Source organism: Nyctereutes procyonoides, unplaced genomic scaffold (genome assembly GCF_905146905.1).
Source record: "Nyctereutes procyonoides isolate TBG_1078 unplaced genomic scaffold, NYPRO_anot_genome, whole genome shotgun sequence".
NCBI classification, from domain to species: domain Eukaryota; kingdom Metazoa; phylum Chordata; class Mammalia; order Carnivora; family Canidae; genus Nyctereutes; species Nyctereutes procyonoides.
In genome coordinates this window covers 23,759,894-23,780,752 of record NW_026575120.1, presented here as the reverse complement: position 1 = coordinate 23,780,752, position 20,859 = coordinate 23,759,894, and the positions used below count along the sequence as shown (strand labels likewise).

The 20,859-nt window shown below is 47.4% G+C and overlaps 1 protein-coding gene across 3 annotated transcripts in view; it reads left to right on the top strand.

Annotated features, from left to right (window-relative positions):
* The window catches only part of DPP6 (dipeptidyl peptidase like 6), an 821,668-nt gene that overhangs the window by 340,331 nt on the left and 460,478 nt on the right, over positions 1–20,859 (top strand). Inside the window, exon 1 of one of the 3 annotated variants that reach the window (XM_055334557.1) lies at positions 11,419–11,485. The exons of the other annotated variants lie outside the window; for them this stretch is intronic. Coding sequence (XP_055190532.1) covers positions 11,429–11,485 — 57 coding nt within the window. The 5' untranslated portion in view covers positions 11,419–11,428. Of the gene's footprint in view, positions 1–11,418; positions 11,486–20,859 lie in introns of those variants that run through there. 3 annotated transcript variants of the gene reach the window in all.

Genomic DNA, 20,859 nt, shown 5'->3' with positions numbered 1-20,859 from the left:
TGGGTTTTTTTTTTTAATTAAATTTTATTCTACTCTCTTAATGCTGATGGACACCATAGGCGATAGAGTAAGTTAATTTCATGATGTAAATCTTGTTTCTTATTCCTCTTAGGGGGTGGTAGTTGTCTTCATGTGGTGGATTTGTGTTCGGCTGCGAGTTATCTTTCCTGCTTCTTGTGGGGGCTGGTGGAGATCTGACTTTCCATTCAGTCCCTCATCTATTATTTCACATAAACTCTTTTATTATTAGTGTTAGAAGGTGGGGGAAGGACAGCAAAGCATCCCCCAAAGTGAGAAGGCATTCTGAGACCGGCAAACGAAGAGGCCCCTCCATAGATTTGATGCAGAGTTTTATTTGTGCTCATGCACTGCCAAGGGGTGCACGGCAGCTGTGTAGTTCATCTCTGCAAAGTCTGGACCTCCCTTAGTCCACAGATGTTACTGAGTGAGGGGACACAGGGAAGGGCACTGCTGTGAGATCAGAGGGTCTGCATGCACCTACCTCACAGCTACTCCTTTATCAGATATAGGGGCACCACCTGTGTGTCAGGAAGGAGGGAAAGACCACATTATCTTTAACAGATTCCTGGGGGGCCCAGACAGGCCTCCCTCCCCATCCTGCCTGGGCAGGCATTTCTGAGGTGTGTGTGTGTGTGTGTGTGTGTGTGTGTGTGTGTGTGTGTCAGCCTCTGGGGAACGGGAGCATGTGGCCCCAGGAGAAGTCACCTGTCGGAAAGGAACAAGATAGAGGGTGGGGATGGGGTCGGGGTCAATCTGGCAGTGCTCCCTCATGTAGGCTGGGCCCTAATTCCTTTTTTCTTTCCTTAAGATTTTATTTATTTATTCATGAGAGATAGGGAGAGGCAGAGACACAGGCAGAGGGAGAAGCAGGCTCCCTGAGGGGAGCCTGATGAAGGACTTGATCCCAGGACCCCAGGATCACTCCCTGAGCTAAAGGCAGATGTTCAACCACTGAGCCACCCAGGCATCCCTGGGCCCTAATTCTTAAGGACCTTTACTTAGCTCTCATTTTTAGCAGAGGAGGCTCTTACAAGACGCCACGAGGCACATGTGATCTTTGGTGTCCACTTAATGAACCGATGGAATCTCTCTCCCTCGCGGTCTCCACTTCCATTTCTGAAGTGTCGGAAGTCTTTCTTTCCTTAGTGGTCACTGCTCCCCCTTTCATCCTTCCTCCTTGAGAGCTGGTCCTCTGCAGGGTGGGACCCTGTGGACCCCAAACTGTGCATCCTCCATCCAATGAGACGCCAGCTCTCAACCAAGGAGAAAGAGGTGGAGGAGCCCTGGCTGGAGGCTGGATTGGGGGTGGGTGGGCACAGAGCCCCGTGTTCTAGAAGACTCTCTCACCCCCCAGGGCATCTCCGCGCTCAATCCATCCTGCGCTCCTTGCCTGGGTTTGCTCACCGCTCCCAGGGTGGCCCGTGTCCCGTCCCATGTTTCCCTCTCTCCGTTGCGTCTGCTGTGGCCATGGGTCCCCGTAAAGCTCCACTCTGAGTGCAAGCTTCTGTCTGCATCTCTGTGTCTATGAGTTACTGAAGGGCTGACCCAGTTCTGGCCTCTCTTGGCACATCATGTGGAGGGGGATTCTTGTCCTGCTGGTTCAATCAAGATGACACTTAAGTTTTCCAAACATTCCATCCCCAGCACGTTATTCGGCTGCTTTCTCTGCACACTGGCACCGGGAATGCAGACAGGAGCAGACTGGCCCATAAGGTGCTCTGTCTGGCGAAGAGAGAAACCATTTGTTGAGGCTGTAGTCTGTGTCCACTGGCTTCAGAGTTTATCTGACTTCATTCTGACAGCATTCTACAAGCCATTGACCATCGCATCCTTATAACAGCTGGACCCTGGGATCAGTAGCTTACACAAAGCCAGAAAATGAGCAGACCTGGGATTTGCAGACACACAATTCTGACCCCAAATCCATTCCTTTAGTCGATGGCAGCACTTCCTCTTGCTTTGGTCCTGCCCCTTTGGAGACACTCATAGTGGGGCCAGGTGTGCCAACGAAGCGGACAAGGCATGAGGATGAGGACTTCACTCACGCCAACCTGTGATGGGAGGGCAGTGGGGCAAGGGGCCGAGTCCATGGGGAGGTGGGAGGTGGCATCCAAGCTGGGCATGTGAGGATGGGAGGGGTAAGGGCTGGCGCAAGTGCTAGTCTAGTCCTTGGGTAGAAGATGTGGTTTCTATGACTCTCCTTTGTTAATGCCCTTGCCTTGAGGATGCCTTCTGAGAGAAGCTACCAGGTGTCTTAGCTTATCATTGTTTATATGCATCCAATTCTCTGTGGCTATTTGAATGTCATTTATACTTATCCCCAGAGTCAACTCAGATGTGTTTTGGCAAAGTTGGTTAATAAGGATTTCACTGACTGATCCTTCCCTAGAAACCTTCTGCATTGATCTGCTTATTTATTTATTTGGTGTTGAAAATGAAGCATGATGGGGCGCCTGGGTGGCACCTTCAGTTGGGTGACCGATTCTTGGTTATGGCTCAGGTTGTGATCTCAGGGTTGTGAGATCAAGCCCCACGTTGGGCTCTGCACTCAACATGGAGTCTGCTTGAGATTCTCTCTCTCTCTCCCCTCTCTGCCTCTGTCCCTGCTCATGCGCTCTCTCCCTCTCAAATAATAAAGCTTTAAAAAAAATAAGAAAAGAAAATGAAGCATGAGAAATGAAAGATCTCAGGAGGGACATTTTACATCAGACATGTTCTCCTATCCCTCCTGACCCCAAATGACCAGGCCCAGGCCAGAAGGCAGGGAGGTGAGTAGAGGTCCTGAAAAAACAGAGAGGATGTGAAACCCACACCAGGATTGTCCAGGGGGCTCTTCTGGGCATCTCTGTCCTGAAACACCATTGCAGGCAATGTGGTGGTGCAAATACCTGAGCCGCTGTATGTTAACTAAATAACGTGAGCGCTTGCTCCATACCTGGCATCAGACTAGGGCTGCATGAACAGCCCAGGACTTTCAACGAGGGTCATTAGAAACCATAAACAAGGCATCTGTCGAGCCTCAGTTGCCAAGGTCATCCTGGTGCATGAGGTGCCAGAGGAGGAGCAGACCGTGCTAAGCAGTGACCGGCAGCGGATGTGGCTGACCTGCGGGGTGCTCTGTGGTCGTGTTCAAACGTGTGAGATGGTCCAGGGGGAGGCATGACAGGCAAGTCCACCTGAATGGAATAAAGCTACTTTGGGGATGAAACACGAAAAATTTAAAGCAAAGTTTCCAAAATGTCACACTGTGGAATTGAGGCTGCCGCCTAAAAACTGGGGTGCGAAAAAGAAAAATAACTTGCCATCTTCAAGAAAAACAGAGACTATATGTTGAAAGGATTTAGAGAACAACATGATACATAATAATAAATGACATGCATTTAAATAGAAAAAAGTAAATAAAGCAGGGTATGGACATAAATGTGAGTTGCTTTATTTTTTTTAATTTTTAATTTTTAATTTTTTTTGTGAGTTGCTTTAAAAGCCCTTTTGTGTTACGGCAATTTTCAGAAATTCAATGACTAACCCGGCAACATCCACCTGGACTCAGAGAACCTTCCAACAGGCATGTAACTTCGGGAATACCTAGTTGAGATTGTGGCATGCTTGCCCAAGAGGAGGATTGACTCCGGTGTGGGTCCACCCCAGGCACACTCATCAGACCAGGGGTTTCCATGACCTCAGACAAACGGTCCTCTCAAAGCCAATTTCCTTCGCTATCAATAAAGAATTAAGGCCGTGGTTCTGGGGCACCTTGGGAGGGTTCTAGGAGATGGTACGGTAATAATGCGGGGCTCCCGAGCACTCCCACACACTGTTTGGACCTTCTCCATCTGACTCACAGGTGAGGGAGCTGAGAGAGGCAGAGGAGGAGTTCACAGCACGGTTCCATTCATGGGTATCTACTCTCTTTTCCCTCCCTGCCATCAGCAAGCATTATATTTCTTGATGGGGACCTTTTAGTTTATATGTAGTTTTGCAGAACACATATTTTGTAGGAATGCATTTTTTGTTAAAGGGTTTTATAGTTTCTATGTGCATGCATCTGCTTTGTGTATATATATATATATTTATGTAAATATAGTCTTACACATATATGTATATATGTGTAAATATGTACAGTTCTTATTTTTTTTGCCTCAAGCACTGTATTCACCAACCGTCCATGCTACTCTGTGTGCACATTATCTTCTAATCACTGCTTAGCATTGCCAGGTGTGCACCAGTGTGTCCCACACAGCTCCTCGACTCCCCCTACACCCGTCTCCTTGTATTTCCTAAGGCAGGACCCAAAGGGATTTATGTGTTACAAGATTCTTCCTCCTATGACGCCGTGAGGCCATGAGAGAAGATTTCCTGCCTTATGTACAAGGCTCCCAGCACCCAGTAATTTCTCAGTAAATGCAGAGCTGTTGACTTCCCCAGAGGCTGGAGACAGTGGCTCAGGCTCTGCCTCCTGCGGGGATTTTAATCCCCAGAAGGGTGATACCCATTCCTTTATCTTGTAAAGGTTTGTGATCAGCAAGGGAAACATTTTCTAGAGGAAAAAAGAGTTGAAAATCACTCAAAGATGATGTATAATCGAATTCCCTTGAATATACCACATCATCAATTTATCTGAACAAATATTTTTGACCACTTGCCCTAAGTGGTAGAGGTATGGATTTGACAGACCGCTGGAATGATTTCAGCGTTCACTGAATCTACAGGAGATTCCTGCTTCTGGGACACTTAGACCCGTCCCATGAAACTGCCGTGGATTTGGAGAAGACACTGTGGGATGTGCACACGGTGTGGGGGGAGCAGTGTGCTGCACGAGACAGGAGAGGGGCTCTGATGGGCATGGTGGGAGGGGAGCTGTAGGCTGACACTAAAACGGGTTAGGTTTCTCTGGTGTCTTTCCTTTTAAGGGGTTGGGGAGGTGGTCTCCTTTGATGCTGAAAGTTTTTTTCCTATTGAATTTGGGATTCCAGATGAATCGATGTACCTTTAGTTGGCAGGTAACAGACTCACTCCAGGCCAGGGATCGATAAACTGTGCAGAGGGCCACACAGTAACCATTATACTTCACAGGCCACATGGCCTCTGTCACGGTGTCACTTCTGTCACTGTCATGCAGAAGCAGCTGTTGGATGCTACATAAGCAAATGGGCAGAGCCGCATTCCAATAAAACTTTATTTAAAATATAGGAAGTGGATTGGGTTTGGCCCACGGGCCATAGTTTGTGGGTCCTGATTTACACGCTCACCCATTTACTCCATCAACATACATCTGGCAGGTCTGGGATGCCTGGGTGGCTCAGTGGTTGAGTATGGGACTTCGGCTCAGGCTGTGATCCCAGGGTCCTGGGATCGAGTCCTGCATCGGACTCCCTGCATGGAGCCTGCTTCTCCCTCTGCCTGTGTCTCTGATCCTCTCTCTGTGTGTCTCATGAATAAATAAATAAAATCTTAGAAAAGAAAAAAGACCTTTCCTGACAAAGAGGGAATTCTAGAGGCCATCTCCAGATGGCCTTTGACTCAAGCTGCAACCTCGGCTCTTCCCTGGGTTTCCAGCCTCCTGGTCTGCCCTGCAGACTTCAGATTTGGAAGCCCCTACAATTGAGTGAGGCAATTCCTTAATATATAAATAATATAGAATAGCATATTATATATATAGTATTTTATTGGTCCGTTTCTCTAGAGAAACCCAGTCTTCAGGAAACTTACCCACATCCTCCCTCCCCCTTGGTAATGCTCCGTGTTTACTTTTTATTTATTTATCTTTAAATTGCTTCTTTGGATCTCCGCTGGGCTCTCCAGGGAATCATACCTTGCTGCCCACATTTTTTATTTTCAGGGAATTGTAAGTTAGAAGTAGCTCCTCTTACAGATAGTTAATGCTGAAAAATTCAAAATCTACAGAGATTCCACTCCAAAGACATTCAAATCTCTACCGTGCAGCAGCAGATCAGCCCATGTGCCTGTTTCTGTAGGTGGTTTTGCCATCTGCACGTAGTAGGGATTTGGTGAAGCCTTGCAGATCAGGTGTTTTTTTTTTTTAAGGTTTTATTTATTTATTCATGAGAGACACAGAGAGAGGCAGAAACACAGGCAGAGGGAGAAGCAGGCTCCCTACAGGGAGCCTGATGCAGGACTCGATCCCAAGACCTCAGGATCACGCCCTGAGCCAAAGGCAGATGCTCAACCACTGAGCCATCCAGGTGTTCCAAGCAGGTGGTTCTTGATGCAAAGCCGGTTTAGCTGATGGGCTTCTGGGGCAAGGTGGACAGACATCAGAGGAGTGGGAGATGGCATCAAGCTGCAGAGGATCCAGGCCTGAGAGTCTGCGAACAAACCTAATTAGCTGAGCCCCGTGCCAGTGCCCTAGTCAGACGCACCTGGCACAGGGAGAGGATCCAGGCTAAGTCGGCACGCCCACACGAAGATGCCTCTCTCCAGAGGCACCTGCGAAGGGCTCTTCTGCCTCAGGTCCATTCAGTGAGGCTGATGGCAGATATGAGACACTTCAAACAGCCCCGGGCCACAGTGCAGGAGGAATGACAGGGCAGGACAGGCAGCTGGTGGAGGCCCCGTTGGCAGGCAGGCCTGCCTTGCGCTCTGCTTAGGCTCGAGCTGCCTGCGCCCTCGCATGCCAGTGAAGAGCTGGCTTGGCCGAGAGTCAGGCACCAGCATAGTCCTTGCTCAGTGCATTTCGGCTCCCCCAAAAGAACCCAGATTCAGAGTGGAGGTGTGTCAGCTTGCAGATCCTTCTCTTCCTGCCCCCTTGGCCCAGGAGCACTCATCCCCAGAAAGCTGAGAAGGTACTGCTGTACATTTATATGTGCAGCAGGTTTTGATCACACACCTGGATCTAAGTGCCCACTCTGCCGCTTACTACTGACTGTGATTTTCGAAGAATTTATGAATCATTTTAAGCCTACTTTCCTCATAAGTAAAAGGGGGCTAACGGTAAATGTTATAACTCTGTCCCCCCACATCCATATTATCGAACCCTAGCAGACAGGACCTCAGATACGTGACTGTATTTGGAGATGGGTCTTTAAAGAGGTTAGGTAAAATCGGATCACTGGGGGAGGGGGGCTATGGCCTGTCTCACAGGGATACTTATAAAAAGAGCAGATGAGGACACAGACATATAGAGGGATGAGTGGTAAGGACATGGGGAGAGGATGGCTGTCCACACGCTGGGGAGAGAGGCCTCAGGAGGAGCCAACACCTTGATCTTGGACTTCTTGGGGTCCAGCACTTTGAGAGAATAAATCTCAGCTGTGCCGGCCTTCCATCTATGGAACTTGGTTGTGGCCCTAGCAAACAAATACAATACACATCTGAGAGATTTTTAAGGGTTAAGATAATATGTATAAACTTCTCAGTGTGACTCCTGGCACATGGACTGCTTAGAGTTTTCAACAGTCTGCTCGTGAGGCCTTCAGGGCGGTGCAGCATGGAGATCCCGGGCCCAAACTGCCCAGGTTTACATCCTGCCTTGGCCACTTAGTCTCTGGATAACCACGGGGTTCTCCCAATATCGATTTCCTTTTGTAAAACGGGGGAGATAGCAGTGTGTGCCGTGTGGAGTTGCTCAGGTTGGGTGTACTGCACGCAGCGCAGTAACAGGTGACTGCTCTTACTGTCATTGTTAGCGGGCGCAGGTAGGCACCGTCCCTTTGCTAAGTATGCATGACATCAACCAAATATTCGTGGAGGAAGGTGCGGGGAAGGAGTGTGGGCAGTGTGCCTTTTGGGGTTCTCCTGTTCCAGCTGGAGTCTCCCTTGACTCTTGGACTTATACTTCCCACCGTCTCTAGAATTTGGAAACCATAGTATTTATATGTGATGCTTTCCCGAAACTTTTCTATAAATTCCTTATTTTATTTATTTATTTTTTTTTTGATCTGCACTACTGTGGGGAGGACAGTGCACACTGGTTTTTAGCCTCTTCTCTGACAGAGGAGGTTCAGATGGGAGTGCTGATAATGCACAGGAGACTTTAGTCCCACTCTCCCTGGAACTGGGTCTCTGGACTTGGAGTGATACCCACTTTCTGCAGAAGGATAAGCATCAGCAGAGTGTTTGTCCTCTGGAGAGATAATGATTTTTAAATATGGATAAACTGTGGCCCATTGTCTCTGTTTTTTAAATTTTGCTTGTCCTGAGAACATATAACACAAGATCAACTCTTTCCACAGACCAAGTGAGCACAGTTCTCTACAAGCACCGTGTGGCACAGCGCCTCTCCAGAACTTTGTCGTTTTCCGTAGCAAATATTTCATACCCAGCAATTCTGTCTCCACCTCCCTGCAGGCCTAGCAACCACCATCCTGTCCTCTGCTTACAGGACGTGGACTGTTTCAGATTCCTCATCTATGTGGAACCACCCAATTTCTCCTGCATTTGGCAGGAGAGCCTGCCCTTTCTCTTTTAAAAGCAGTAAAGTCAAGTATGCAGAAAAGTCAGCTGCCTGGGGGCTTGATGCCAGAAAATCCCAGGGCAGGGTTCTGAGTGGCACAGTCTGGCCTGGCCCTTGACCCGTGATTCTCAAGCTTTTCCATCCAGCGGCTCCAGAAAAGAGATGGGATGAATGGGGGGGTGTGGGCGCTGGGAAGGCTGGCCAGGCCCGCACTCTGGGGATCTCATGATCTGATGCTAGCAGGAGACTCTTTTGAAGTATCAGGTATAATCTGGCAGATGTAGGTGAACTTTGCTTTTAGCCATATTCATTTTAGATATAAAATAATACATAAGGTCCTTACTGAGAAGTAAGATGGAAGTGCCAGAGGGGGTTTCATGTCCTCCTCCATCACACAACCTAGCACACCCAGGGTACAACTCACTCTCACTAGATTAGGTTCAGGGCTCTGGAAACAGTGACCAGGGGGCAGGGCCCAGCTCCCTTCACTTCTCCTTCTTCTGCTGTTGTCTCTGTCCTTGGATATCCATGCTGGGGAGTGGTCCTGGCCTCCGTGGATTTGCAATGGATCCTTTCAGAGATGCTAACAGATGGTGGGTTCAGATTTGATCCCCCTCTGGTGTTTCACTCAAGAGGACTCTGGAGGACAGACCAGCTCTGAGATGCTCAGGAGTGAGACTGAAATAGTAAAAGGGTATATTGCAGCTGAGCCCACTGTGGTCCCGGTGTGGCCACTCTACTTCACTTCTCACTGAGTTCCCTCCATCCCCGCTGCCACAGCCCCTGGGGTCCAGGTACGCAGGGAAGAATGGCTGCTCAGCTCTTTTCACTGGGTCTTTGCTGCTGGGGTTCCCAGGGCAGCTTTGCTTGCCAACCTCATGATGCTGGAGTGGCTTCCGGAGGCCAGGGATGTGACCAAGTGGGGCGCGCACCATCCACTTAGGAGCCTGTAGCTGTAGGAAGACGCCCCGCAAGGCTTCTTGCCTGGCACGCTCCTTGCAGTCAACGCTGATAGTAACTCACATTCAAAACCAGTAGCAGGACTACAAAGAGTTAGACAGGGATCCACACCATTGCTGTTCTCACCCTGGAAATACAGTATCCTGTGGGGAAGTTTAAACAAAAGCAACAAAACACAAACCAGACCTTTACTGTGTGATGGGGGTTTAGATGGAGTTTTCCTTTTTTTTTTTAATATTCTTAGGTAAACCATACAAACTCCCAGCTGCCTATATTGATGTCTTAGAATCGGTGCCAAGTAAATACTTAGCCCACAATTAAGTTCAGGCTGTGGTAGAGGTGACCGGGCAGCTCTGCCATGATCTGGATTCATCTGTCAACTCCAAAGAAGGATACAGTGCCTTGGATTTCACAAGTGTGTTTATTTTTGTAAAGTGACTAGGGGTCAGGGGTGTTGGGAAGGAATTGAACAAGAAACCTACTAGGAAATAGCTTTTTCATGGAAATGCACCTACTTTGTCTTTGCTCAGATGCTGGGCTTTACAGAGATGCAGGAGGAAGGACTTTCTTACTGACAGTATTTATTAGTGCTGAGTGCAGGGATGCTCTGCTCCCCCAGGCCAGTGAATTGCCTGTGGCCTGAAAGCCTTTGGGTGGAGGTAGAAGATCTGGCCTAGAAGGAGCTAGAGAGCGCTCACAAAGGGCACTGCTCACACACAGGGGCAGCCCAAGCTCAGCAGGCTAAGCTGGTCTGTGTTTCTGGAAGGCCACAGGACATTTCCACCTGTAAACTAGTGGCTAATCAAGCTTTACTCAGAGCTAATCAGCTCGGCCCACATTGCATTTCTCCTCCGCCAGCCAGCTTGTGTCCCCCCAGGGGCAGGGGTGAGGGGCATTGCAGCAGGGTCCAGCAAGGTGGCAAGGAGACCAGGCAGGGACAACAGGACTGCCCTGTCTGTCCTGCTGTCTCCTTGAGCTCAGGACTCAGCAGGGAGACTTGCTCCTATAAGGTCACCCCAGATGCTGTGTTCCTTTTTTTTTTTTTTTTAATTTTTTTTTTTTTTTTAATTTAACCGACAGACACCCTTGAGGTTCTGGTTGATTTTTCAGAGAGAAACCGGAGATTCTTTGAGTAAAAAGAGGAAACGTAGTAAGTTTCTGAATTTGAAGGAAAATAAAGGCCAAGATTCCCACATCTAGCACGCCTGCAAAACCCACCGGGCAAACGGGAAAGATGCCATGCCTCGGTGCCCACCGACCATCTGCCTCCTCGCAAGCACGGGCACTTAGGTGACAGAAGGGAAAGACACAGCCCACCTCCCTCCTGTCCCCTTAGCGGCCCCCTTCCGCGTCGCGTCCCGGTGTGACCTGCTGCCCAGCACTGCTGCTGCGGGGGCACAGGCTCGGCCACCTGGGGAGGCCGGGCGGCGAGGGCGAGGGCGAGGGCGAGGGCGAGGGCGGGCGGAGGTCCCCAGGCCCGGGGCCGCGGGCGCCCCCGCACCCCTCTCCCCCCTCTCCTCTCTCCCCCCTCCCCCCTCTCCCCCCAGCCCCCGCCCGTCGCCCCTCCCCCACCTCCGGAGTCCCCCCGCCCCCTCCCCACCCCGGCGCCCCCTCCCCAGCCGAGCAGAGGCCGGAGCATGCGCCGTGCGCCGCGGGAGGCGGGCGGCGGGAGGCGGGCGGCGGGCGGGAGCGGCGCGCATCACTCGGGTCCCCTTCCTGCACGGCGCCGCCAGTTGCCGGTTGCTAAGCAGTTACCATTGTTTCTGTGGCGATTGCGGAGGCTGTTGCTAATTGGAGAAGCCCCGCTAAGCCGCAGCATCTCCCCTGTTCGGATCCGCTCTCGGCTCCTTGCATCTAAAGAGAAAACTAGGCTGGTCTACCCACTCGCCCTCCCCCATCCTCCCCAAAATAGCCGTGCGATTTCGGAAGTATGGACTAAATCAGTCCCCTCCCCGCGGATCGGACTCCCGTGGCTCGGACTCACCGTCAGACCGCTCCTGCTCCTGTGCGGGTGTGCGCCCTGGCCAGGGCATCATGACTACAGCCAAGGAGCCAAATGCTCCGGGGAAATCCGTGCAGCAGCAGGAACAGGTAATGCTGCTTTCTGGAGTGTGCCTGTGCGTGCGTGCGTGGGGGATGTGTGTTTCTTGGATGATTTTCTCTTTGCGATGACTGTCCTCACCTGAGCCAAAAGCCAGAGGTGAAACAGGCACTGAGCAGAGTGCGGCCGGGGTCTGCCTTCTACCCTCCTGACTTCTATTTTTGCAAGATCCCCTGGTCTGTCCATACTGCAGGGCTCGGGAGCAAGCATCTGGCGAGGTAAACTTGGTGTGGGGGCACCTCTGGACAAAGGCCTCTTTCGGCACCAGCTGCCTGATTATGCATTTGTCAGTTGTGAAGGTTTCCAACTACTTTGTAATTCGGGGGGCTGGGGCAGGGAGGGATGGAGGAGACGGGCGGCCCTTCCTCAAATTTCAGTGTATTCTGACCCTCCAACAGCACTTTGATCTGGTTCTAACTCAAGTCTAAAAAGGATACATGAGCAATGTTGAAAGGACTTTTCTTTGATACCTGTGTCCCTTTTCTGCTTCTTCTCCTTAAGTATCTCGGAAGGAGTGAACAGATTGTTGCTCATCCTGGGCATTTAGAGGGGGCACACTCTCCTCACTAGGAAAACTGCCTGGCTGGGACCCAGTGGGACCTCCATCACCACCAGCTGAGAAGTAGCAGGCCTTGAGGGGCTGGCCGAAGGTGGCCAGGACCACTCGGGTGTCCCCATATGGCACAGGGTGTCCGCTCACCCTGCCGCTCAGTCGGGCCTGCCATCTGCAGAGGCTCTGAGCCTCAGGCTCAGGAGTGAAGGGGAACCAGCAAGCTGTGTTTTACCACTCGTGTAGATATTGTAATTCCCTTCTCGAAGATCGTGAGGGTTCTTATCTTTTAATCACTGCTTGGTTCTCCTCAGGCAGATCATTAAAATAGATCCTGGGAGACACCAGTAGATTCCCAGAGCAGTTTGCTCAAGCCTGGTAAATCAACAGCATAAGTTGATCTCTCCGATTTATTTCAGGGGTGTTGTTAGCCACCACTTGCTAGGATTTGGGCCAATAAACGAGAGCCCATTAGAGTTCAGGAAAGCAAAGAGCCTTTTCAGGGATAGTGTGTGATGGTCTCGACATCAGCTATTCACAGACAGTATGAAGACAACTCTGGATCTGTATTTAGTGGGAGATTTTTTTTTTTGTCATTTCCTCAAAGCCCATTTTTTGATTAAAAAAAGAGAGACCACTTTATTAGTAGTATCATCACCATTACCATCATCTAAAGAAATTAAATTCAATTTTAATTTCTTCTGGGCAGAAGATTTTATAAATACAGAAGTCTAAGAGTCCTACATTCACTAGGAGGGCTCGTGTGAAGGTTAATGCTTGCTGTAGCATGAACACTGGGAGGTTCACAACAGGCGAACCAACCCTTACTCCTTTTAAAAAATTCTACAGAATATTTGCTCAAGAAAAAAAGATGTCCACCCCAAATTAACATCCTGTGACTAACTGGGCTTCCTTTTATTCCAGTTCTTCTCCTCGCTAGGTATAAAACAAGTGTGCCTTGGGCTTGCAGGCTCCAGCAAGAACTCGGGTAGCATTTCTGACCACAAGACAGTGGCAATGATTATGGAGAAAGCACACTGCTATGCATAGATCCGAGCCCAAAGGTGGACACTCAGAAGCCCATCTGCATTATGTAGAAGGCCCACGGCTCCTGTACAACTTACTCACACTTCCCTCTACATGTCAGGAGGGTGGAAATAGTTAATTAGGGTGTGGGTTTTGGAGAATGTCTAGGGTCTTGTTTGATTTTTGTACCTTTTAATCATTGGAACCCCCCTATCCTTGCCCCTGGGGCCATTGTGGAAGATGTGAATGGGCAGAGTCAGGAGGGCAGAGGCGGCAGTGGCCGTAGGGAGGAGTCAGGAGGCCCTCTTCCCATTCTCAGGCATCTTCTTGACCCTGAGAAGGACAGAGTGCCCACCCTGTGAAGCAGAACAAATTGATCAACAGCAGGACCAGGGCAGGAGAAGCAAAATGGGATGGAGTACAAAGATCTCACATCTAACATTAATGCACCTGTAGGGGATGTTGGCTTAAATCATAATAAACTGCTCAAAACACAAAGAGGTAAATAAAATACTTAGTCATGAAGACTATTTCTTCTTCCTCCACCATTTATCAGTTTTTGAAAGACATTTAAACTCTGTTCTGTGTACTTAGACTGCAGAGCTCTGAAGGAGTTCTCCCATTCTTTATTGCATGTTGTCCTTCGTGCTAGTGGAGCTGTGGACATAGGTGGGTGGGGGTTTATAGGGAGGCCAGGACAGAGGGATATACTCCCATATTTTTTTTTTTTTAAGAAAGAGAGAAAGAAAAATAAATGCCGGTTTGTGGTTTGGTTTAGTTTTTAGATTAGGGATCATTTAACTGTATTGACGGACTTTATGGCAGAGGCACCTTATATCTTATATTGGGAGGCATTAATCTGAGGATTTGGATTTTCTGTGGCCTGCTATTTATGTCCAACACTCTTTAAAATTTATTTGGTTATTGCAACAGACTAACACTTAGTTCTTAGCAAACTAACAGAAGTATGGTACAGTTTCTTACCTACCTTGGGAGTTGGAAGGTGGGTAGCACCTGGAAATAACTTTTGTTATTACCAAGGATTATTGTAAATTAATGAAAAACTAATCTAGGAAAAGATATAAAACCAAATTATTTTACCTATTAATTAGAGATTGCTGATTTTTCCCATTTTTCTGGCTAAAAGGCTAAAACACATACTAAATATAGAGGAATATGTAGAGGTTTTTTGTTTTTGTTTTTTGTTTGTTTTTTTTTTTAATGCTGTATAAACACATTGAACTCAAATGGAGAATAGACTTCTAGAAGACCACTTCCCTTTCTCTTTCCGTTTGCCAAAATTTATTTTTAGGTGAGGTATTAACAGTCCAGAGATGTTTGGAAACAAAATATCATTTAAGCTGAATGAACTGAATTCATCCTTTAGCTCTAAAGCCAAGTAGATGGTAGATAGGCTCCTCAGGAAAAACCGAATCCATTCTGGCCAGCACCCCACCACACCAATGTACCCAGAGTGAAACTTAGCAGGTGAAGGAGAAAAAGCTGAGGCTGGTTTGGTTAAAATTTATTGTATGTTCTCAAATGAACTAAATCCTTCCTTAGAGAACCAAATTAAGTATTTTCCCCACTTAAGTAAAAGCACAAATTTAGTTTAAAATATACAGTCCTCATTTGAAATGACTTAAAATTGAAAAGCAGTGATCAGTAATACTGTTGAGAGTAAGAAAAGAGAGAAAGATAAAATCTCGGTGCTTCCAGTGAACCAGGACACATTTTTGTTCAAATATGGAGCAGGGATGAGTTTTTAGTGGCAGATTCTGGTGTAGTGTGAATGGATACATATGCGTGTCCATGTGCATGTGCGCCCACACGCAGGCCTCATGTATCACAAAATTGGAAAGATGCCGTAAGTGCACCGCAGGATCAGGTTCACTTCTCAGGAATCTTACAAATAAATGAGAATATGCCTTTTCTTAAAAGATCTCCAGAACACCTCCTTCTGTGTTCTCTTGCGGAACTTGGATCTTTTGTTCTGTGTTCAGTTCCAGAACCTTTGTAGCTTCTGGAGCCCTGAGAGCTGGCTGTCTGATAGCACTGGATGTGTAAGAGCTCTTTTTTGTTGCTTTTCACTCTTCTCCGAGATGCACAAGGCCAACTATATAGCCCTGAGGTGTGTAATCACCTATTAAGTTAGGAGCCCCAGGATCTAGTGTAGATTGAGAGGTTAAATTATTTACCCTTTGTGATTATAATGCCATTGCAAAGAGTTTTCTGAAGTGAGTGAAATTTTCTAAACAGCACATTCTGTAAAGCAGCCATTAAAATGCATAGAGATTGGAATTCTAAGAGAAGACACACCTTTCCAGGAGGACACATGTGATGATGACCCGGGAGCGGGACTTCTGACATCTTCTGCCCAGTGCTCTTTGCATTCAATCCTGTTGCTTGCCCCATAGTAAAATCAGATACTGAAACAGAGGAGCTGGCTTTGACCATCAGGAGAGTTAAATTTTTTATGAAACTATGTTACAGGGAAAGTCAATGTGAAACATCCATAGTGAAGGTAGGAAATATCAGAAAGGGAGACAGAACATAAAGACTCCTGACTCTGGGAAATGAACTAGGGGTGGTGGAAGGGGACGAGGGAGGGGGGTGGGGGTGAATGGATGATGGGCACTGAGGGGGGCACTTGACAGGATGAGCACTGGGTGTTATTCTGTATGTTGGCAAATTGAACACCAATAAAAAAATAAATTTATTATTAAAAATAAAAGAAATAGTAAAAGGAAACCCAGAAAAACAAGATTCAATATTAGGAAGTGCCACCACTGACTTACTTCTGAGGTGGTCCTTCCACAGCTCAAAGAGCGGCAATGGATGCAGTGGTGGTACTAGTGCACGTTAAGTTTTATTCTGCTCGTGGTCTAAGTCATGTAAGGCCCTCTGGACAAAAAGGAGACTTGAAGGAACAGGACTAGAGTCAAAACCATAGGTTCTTAAGATTGTGGAGAAAGTTATCTAGGTCTCTGAAGAAAGAGAGAAACATTCTGGCTGCCAGTTGGATCGATGTGTGGAAGAGGAGAACTCAAAAATCAGGCATCCTAGCAAGAGCATGTGCAGAATGAGATGTGCATGCTTAGGATCTCCAGGTAGGTCTTGGCGAGGAGGAGCAGTGGCCAGGGAGAGGACCGGGGGTGCAAGAGTGGGGAGCAGCACAGTCTTTGCACAGAGGAAAGGTGGGACTGGTGTGGTGCTCTTCTTAGAGGAGGCGCTCTTCTTAGTCTTATCCCCAGAGAGAACAATGTGCAGTGAGGCAAGCAGCTAGCTTGAAGCCATAATCTACTTTGCTCTGGTGGCGACAGAAGTTCCCGTCTTCTGGGATGCAAGTTATGCCATAGACTAAATGAGGTCCATAAGCAAGTGTCACTCAAGAGGCTATGTGAAAACCCAGACAATCCCACATTGCCTGTATGCAAGGCCCAAATTCAAAACAAATGGAAAACAGATGACTTTTCTTTTTGAAAAATGGACATGTCATATTCTCATATTCTCTGGCTTTGAACACATTATATTACATTATACTGACATCACATTGAAAGTGATCCTGCCCCTCACTCCCAGTACAGGAGCTACCATGGAACGCTTGCCCAAGACCTTCAAACGCTTCACAGAGAAAACCTGAGGGACTTAGAGGGTTGGAGGAGGCTGCCCACTAACCTTTCACCAAAACATCATCCCCTCCAGGATGCCCATGGACAGTGTGAAGATGCTCGTCACTTGAAGTGACAGATGGCCACCATGTTTCTGCCTCATTGGGAAGTGCAGCAATATGATTTTGGTTCTGCACTGGGTATTTTTTGCCCACTCTTGCATGAAAGGGCAGAACGAGTTGGTTCATCTAGGGTTCCGAAAATTAGAACCCTTCCTTCTCTGAGGAAGAGATTCTGATCTGGGGAGGAAGTAGGTGTCCGTAAGCATATAAAAATGGATAGTTGTTTGAAGCCCTGGCTTTCAAAAGATATTGCGTGGAGGTTGTGTCTTCTTGTTTCGGATGTGGCTCAGATAGCCAGAATGGGCGGAAATGTTTTAATTGCAGGTCTGGGGTTTGGTTGCCTGGTGGCCTCAAAGCATAGGAATGGGAACCACATCCACTGGGTAGAATGTTTGTTGTAACACTGCAGGTGGCTGACATTCTCAAACCCTTTCTGCCTGGGGCCCTGTGTGTACCCCGTGAAGTGGGAATGGAGAGGGAAGGGGAGATGGGAATCGTTCAGGGAAAGTAGCCCCAGAGGTTGTGATCTGATCTAGGAAGTTCATTCCGAGTCCTCCTTGTCCCTCCATCTGTTGTTCGATTTTAAGACTCCTTCGGGCCTCATCCTGGGGCCTCCAATCGCTACTAGGACCCGCAGCAGTCCATTATTTGCTCACAGCTGACCTGTCAAAACCTTCACGTGTGCTCCACCACCTGGACCTGGCTAGATGCCTGAGACAAGCCAATCCCTACGAAACATTTAAGGTTGTCAGTTGTAATGCGCTACTCACCTTGAGAGCATCCGTAGCTTGAGCAACAGCTGTTGGTGATGAAACCCAGCAGAGCCGTTAATGGCTGGAATTTCCGGTTCAAAGTTATAGCACAGCCAATGGAAGAAAAAACAATAGGATGTTGTCTCACAATCATTAATGACAGATTAATTAGAGGTCAGGGTGAGGACAGTGTTGGCAACCCCTGAAATCACGGATAGGTCGCGCGTGTCCTGTTAAGTACCTCTTATTTCTGCATTTACATTAGATCTGGCCTCTTATCACTCGAGCCCCAAATAACAGACACTGTTGCAGCTTTTAGCTTCCAGTTCTGGGAGGATTTTGTGGTAATGGAGTAGAAATCCACAGCAATCCCTTCTTAGGAAAAATTGCCATGAGCGCAGACATTAAGTCAGTGCTGGGGGCCAACTGTGATAGGGGTGTCCATTTATTTTTAATGGTGGTGGCTCGGATGCCGTGGGATCCAGAACCCGACCCCCCCACACACCCATGCCTTTAGAAAGCGTATTAGTGATATACTCGAGTCTTGATAATAGACTTTTCCATGACAATTTATATATTATCCCTTTACTAGTATCTGATCAATGTTTTTAGAGATTTAACTTCCTCCACCAGAACTCAAGAAAAACCGCATGAAACGGCATGAGACTCTGAGCATCATCTTAAGCTGCTACGTTGTTAATTTGGAACACCGGCTTCTAAAAAATGTCCGTGGGTGTGCCTGTGAGTGTAGGGAGGGGAGCCGGACCAAAAGGCACCAGTGCAATCTGCTCGATAAAATGGGGAGACTGGTGGTGGGAATGAGGGGGGGCACTTTCGAAACATTTTTGAAAGGTCAGAGTCTGTGCTCTGACTCGCTCGAATGATTCCCCTTGAATGTAATGGGAATTCATGCTCTGGGAAGGATAGATTCAACCCTCCAAGTCGGTTACCCACAGCAAGATGAACATCACAACCCCGAATTCAAAACATACCCTCTTGATTTTCTCTCTAGAAGTTAACATGCGGCATGTTAACATGCGGTTTTAAAATTAACGGAAGAATTTACTTCTCTATGTTGAAGAGGCAAGTTTTATTCCCCATGTTCGAATATTGGTGGTTATTACGGGGTTTGCTCAGGGAATTCTGAAATATGACACTTGCTGCCTATCCTAAATCAGGTCTTCAAATGGGAGAGGGAAGGAAACATATTTTTAAATGTTAATAGCCCGCTTGATCCCCCATCCACTTATTAGACAGATGTCGGATCAGAGAAAGGTTTTTATTTTGATGAATAGGAGACATAGAAGAGAAGCCAAATGGGAGAGAAGGAAGCTGTCTGGGACGCCTGAAGGTTGGGAGGGCAGAGGGATGGATCCCAGGTGTGCTCTTGCAACCTGTGGGACAGGACAGGGAGGACCAGCGCGGACAGGAGATGCTTCTGGAGAGCAGGAAATGCTTACACGCGAGTAGTTTGGAGCATGGTGGCCTGGGAAGTACAACCCTGGAAAGCAATGGAGAGTTAGTGGAATTCTGGAAGAAAGAAAAGAAATCTGAACTTAGGGCAGATTTGGGGGAATATACGAAACTGGAAGAATGGCCTGGACGTAAAAATGATACTTTGTGAGGGTGATTGTTCTTCTAGGTATGTTCTGACTGCCTGAGAAGAGTACTGGAAGCCTCTGGTTTTCAAAGAACTTAAAATGGTTTGTGATGCCCCAGATAGAATTCAAGTTTACTTAGAAGCAACAGGTACTTTATGGTATCGAGGTACATACACACATATGACTGTTAACATGTGGATAAATAAATGCAGTATTTCTTGAAGCAGCTTGAAAAATTTCTAAGACTTGATATAATTAGGAAACCTGGCTCTGATTTTTGAAAAAGGAAAAAAATGCTCCATCCCTCCAATTCCACATCATAGGGTACACAGGTAAAGAGTGAGAACTTTGGTAGGCATGAACTGATCTGTCCTTGTTAAATATCAGAGCCTTAATGCCTCAAACTCTCTTGCTGCATTTTATGGAATTTATCTGTTTCTTACGAGGATGGGGTGGACACTTTCCCTTCTCGACAAGAACCCTCTTTTCCAGAAAGTGGGAGAACACCAACTCGGTGGGTTTTCCCCCAGCTACCTGAAGGACCTGGGGCGGATCTAGGCTGAGGCCCTACCAGGAATAATGCTCATCACACTGGTGCTTTTTTTTTTTTTTTTAAGATTTTATTTATTCATGAGAAACATGAGAAACATCATGAGAAACACACACACAGAGGCAGAGACACAGGTGGAGGGAGAAGCAGGCTCCATGCAGGGAGCTCCATGTGGGACTCGATCCCAGGACTCCAGGATCACACTCTGGGCCAAAGGCAGACGCTCATCACTGGGCAGTGTTCTGTGCTTAAATGTTCTCTTCAAAGCACCAGTGTGCACAGAGCACTGCTCTTAGCATGGACATTTCAAGCCATCATTTAGCACGTACTTAACTACGTGTGTTGATATCACAATGATATTTGAATGGGTCTTTTTTCCAGCATCTGGTGAGGGCTTGTGTGTCCATTCTAAGATGGGTTATTCTAGAGGATCATAGAACATTTGACATTTAATGAATTTTACAGACTATCTATCTTGCCCAGTGATTTTTGAACTTTTGTTTTAGTAACAGAAACATTTTTTCCAAAGGGAATAAGTCAAACTCAACGTGTAAAAGAGGTGAAAACCCCCTAATGGCCCCCAGACATGTCAGCAGCAGATACTCCCCAGTAGTGGGCCCCTGAGACATGTTAGCAGAGCACCCACCTTCAGCAGTTTGGAGCACAGCGTACAAACCAGATATCTAATTGAGCAGTCTGATTTTACACAAGAGGAAATAAGGCTCAGAGAGGTTGAGTAAATTCACCGAAAGCACGCTGCTGGCAAGCTGCACAGTGAGAACATAACCATTGCCCTCCCCTTTTCTTTTAGTTCCAAATCAAGGAATCCCAGGTAAGACATGGTAAACATAATACACTAAGAAGATTAACACAAAAACTGATATGAAGAGAAAACTTCAAAGATAATAAAGTGAATAAATTAAATGCAAATTTAGGAATCCTTGTCTGGAGATCAGTTGAGAAAAGGCATACACTTAAGGCCATTCTCTGTCTGCGTGTCTTATGGATAGATGTAGCTGTTCTTTCTTTTTATTGCACCATCTCTGGAGGCACTAGGGCTTTTGTAGCAATTTTTCATATTTGATTAGTTATTTAATGAGTTGCTTTTGAAACAAGGAAAAAATGAGGATATAACAAATGTTTTTCTCCTGA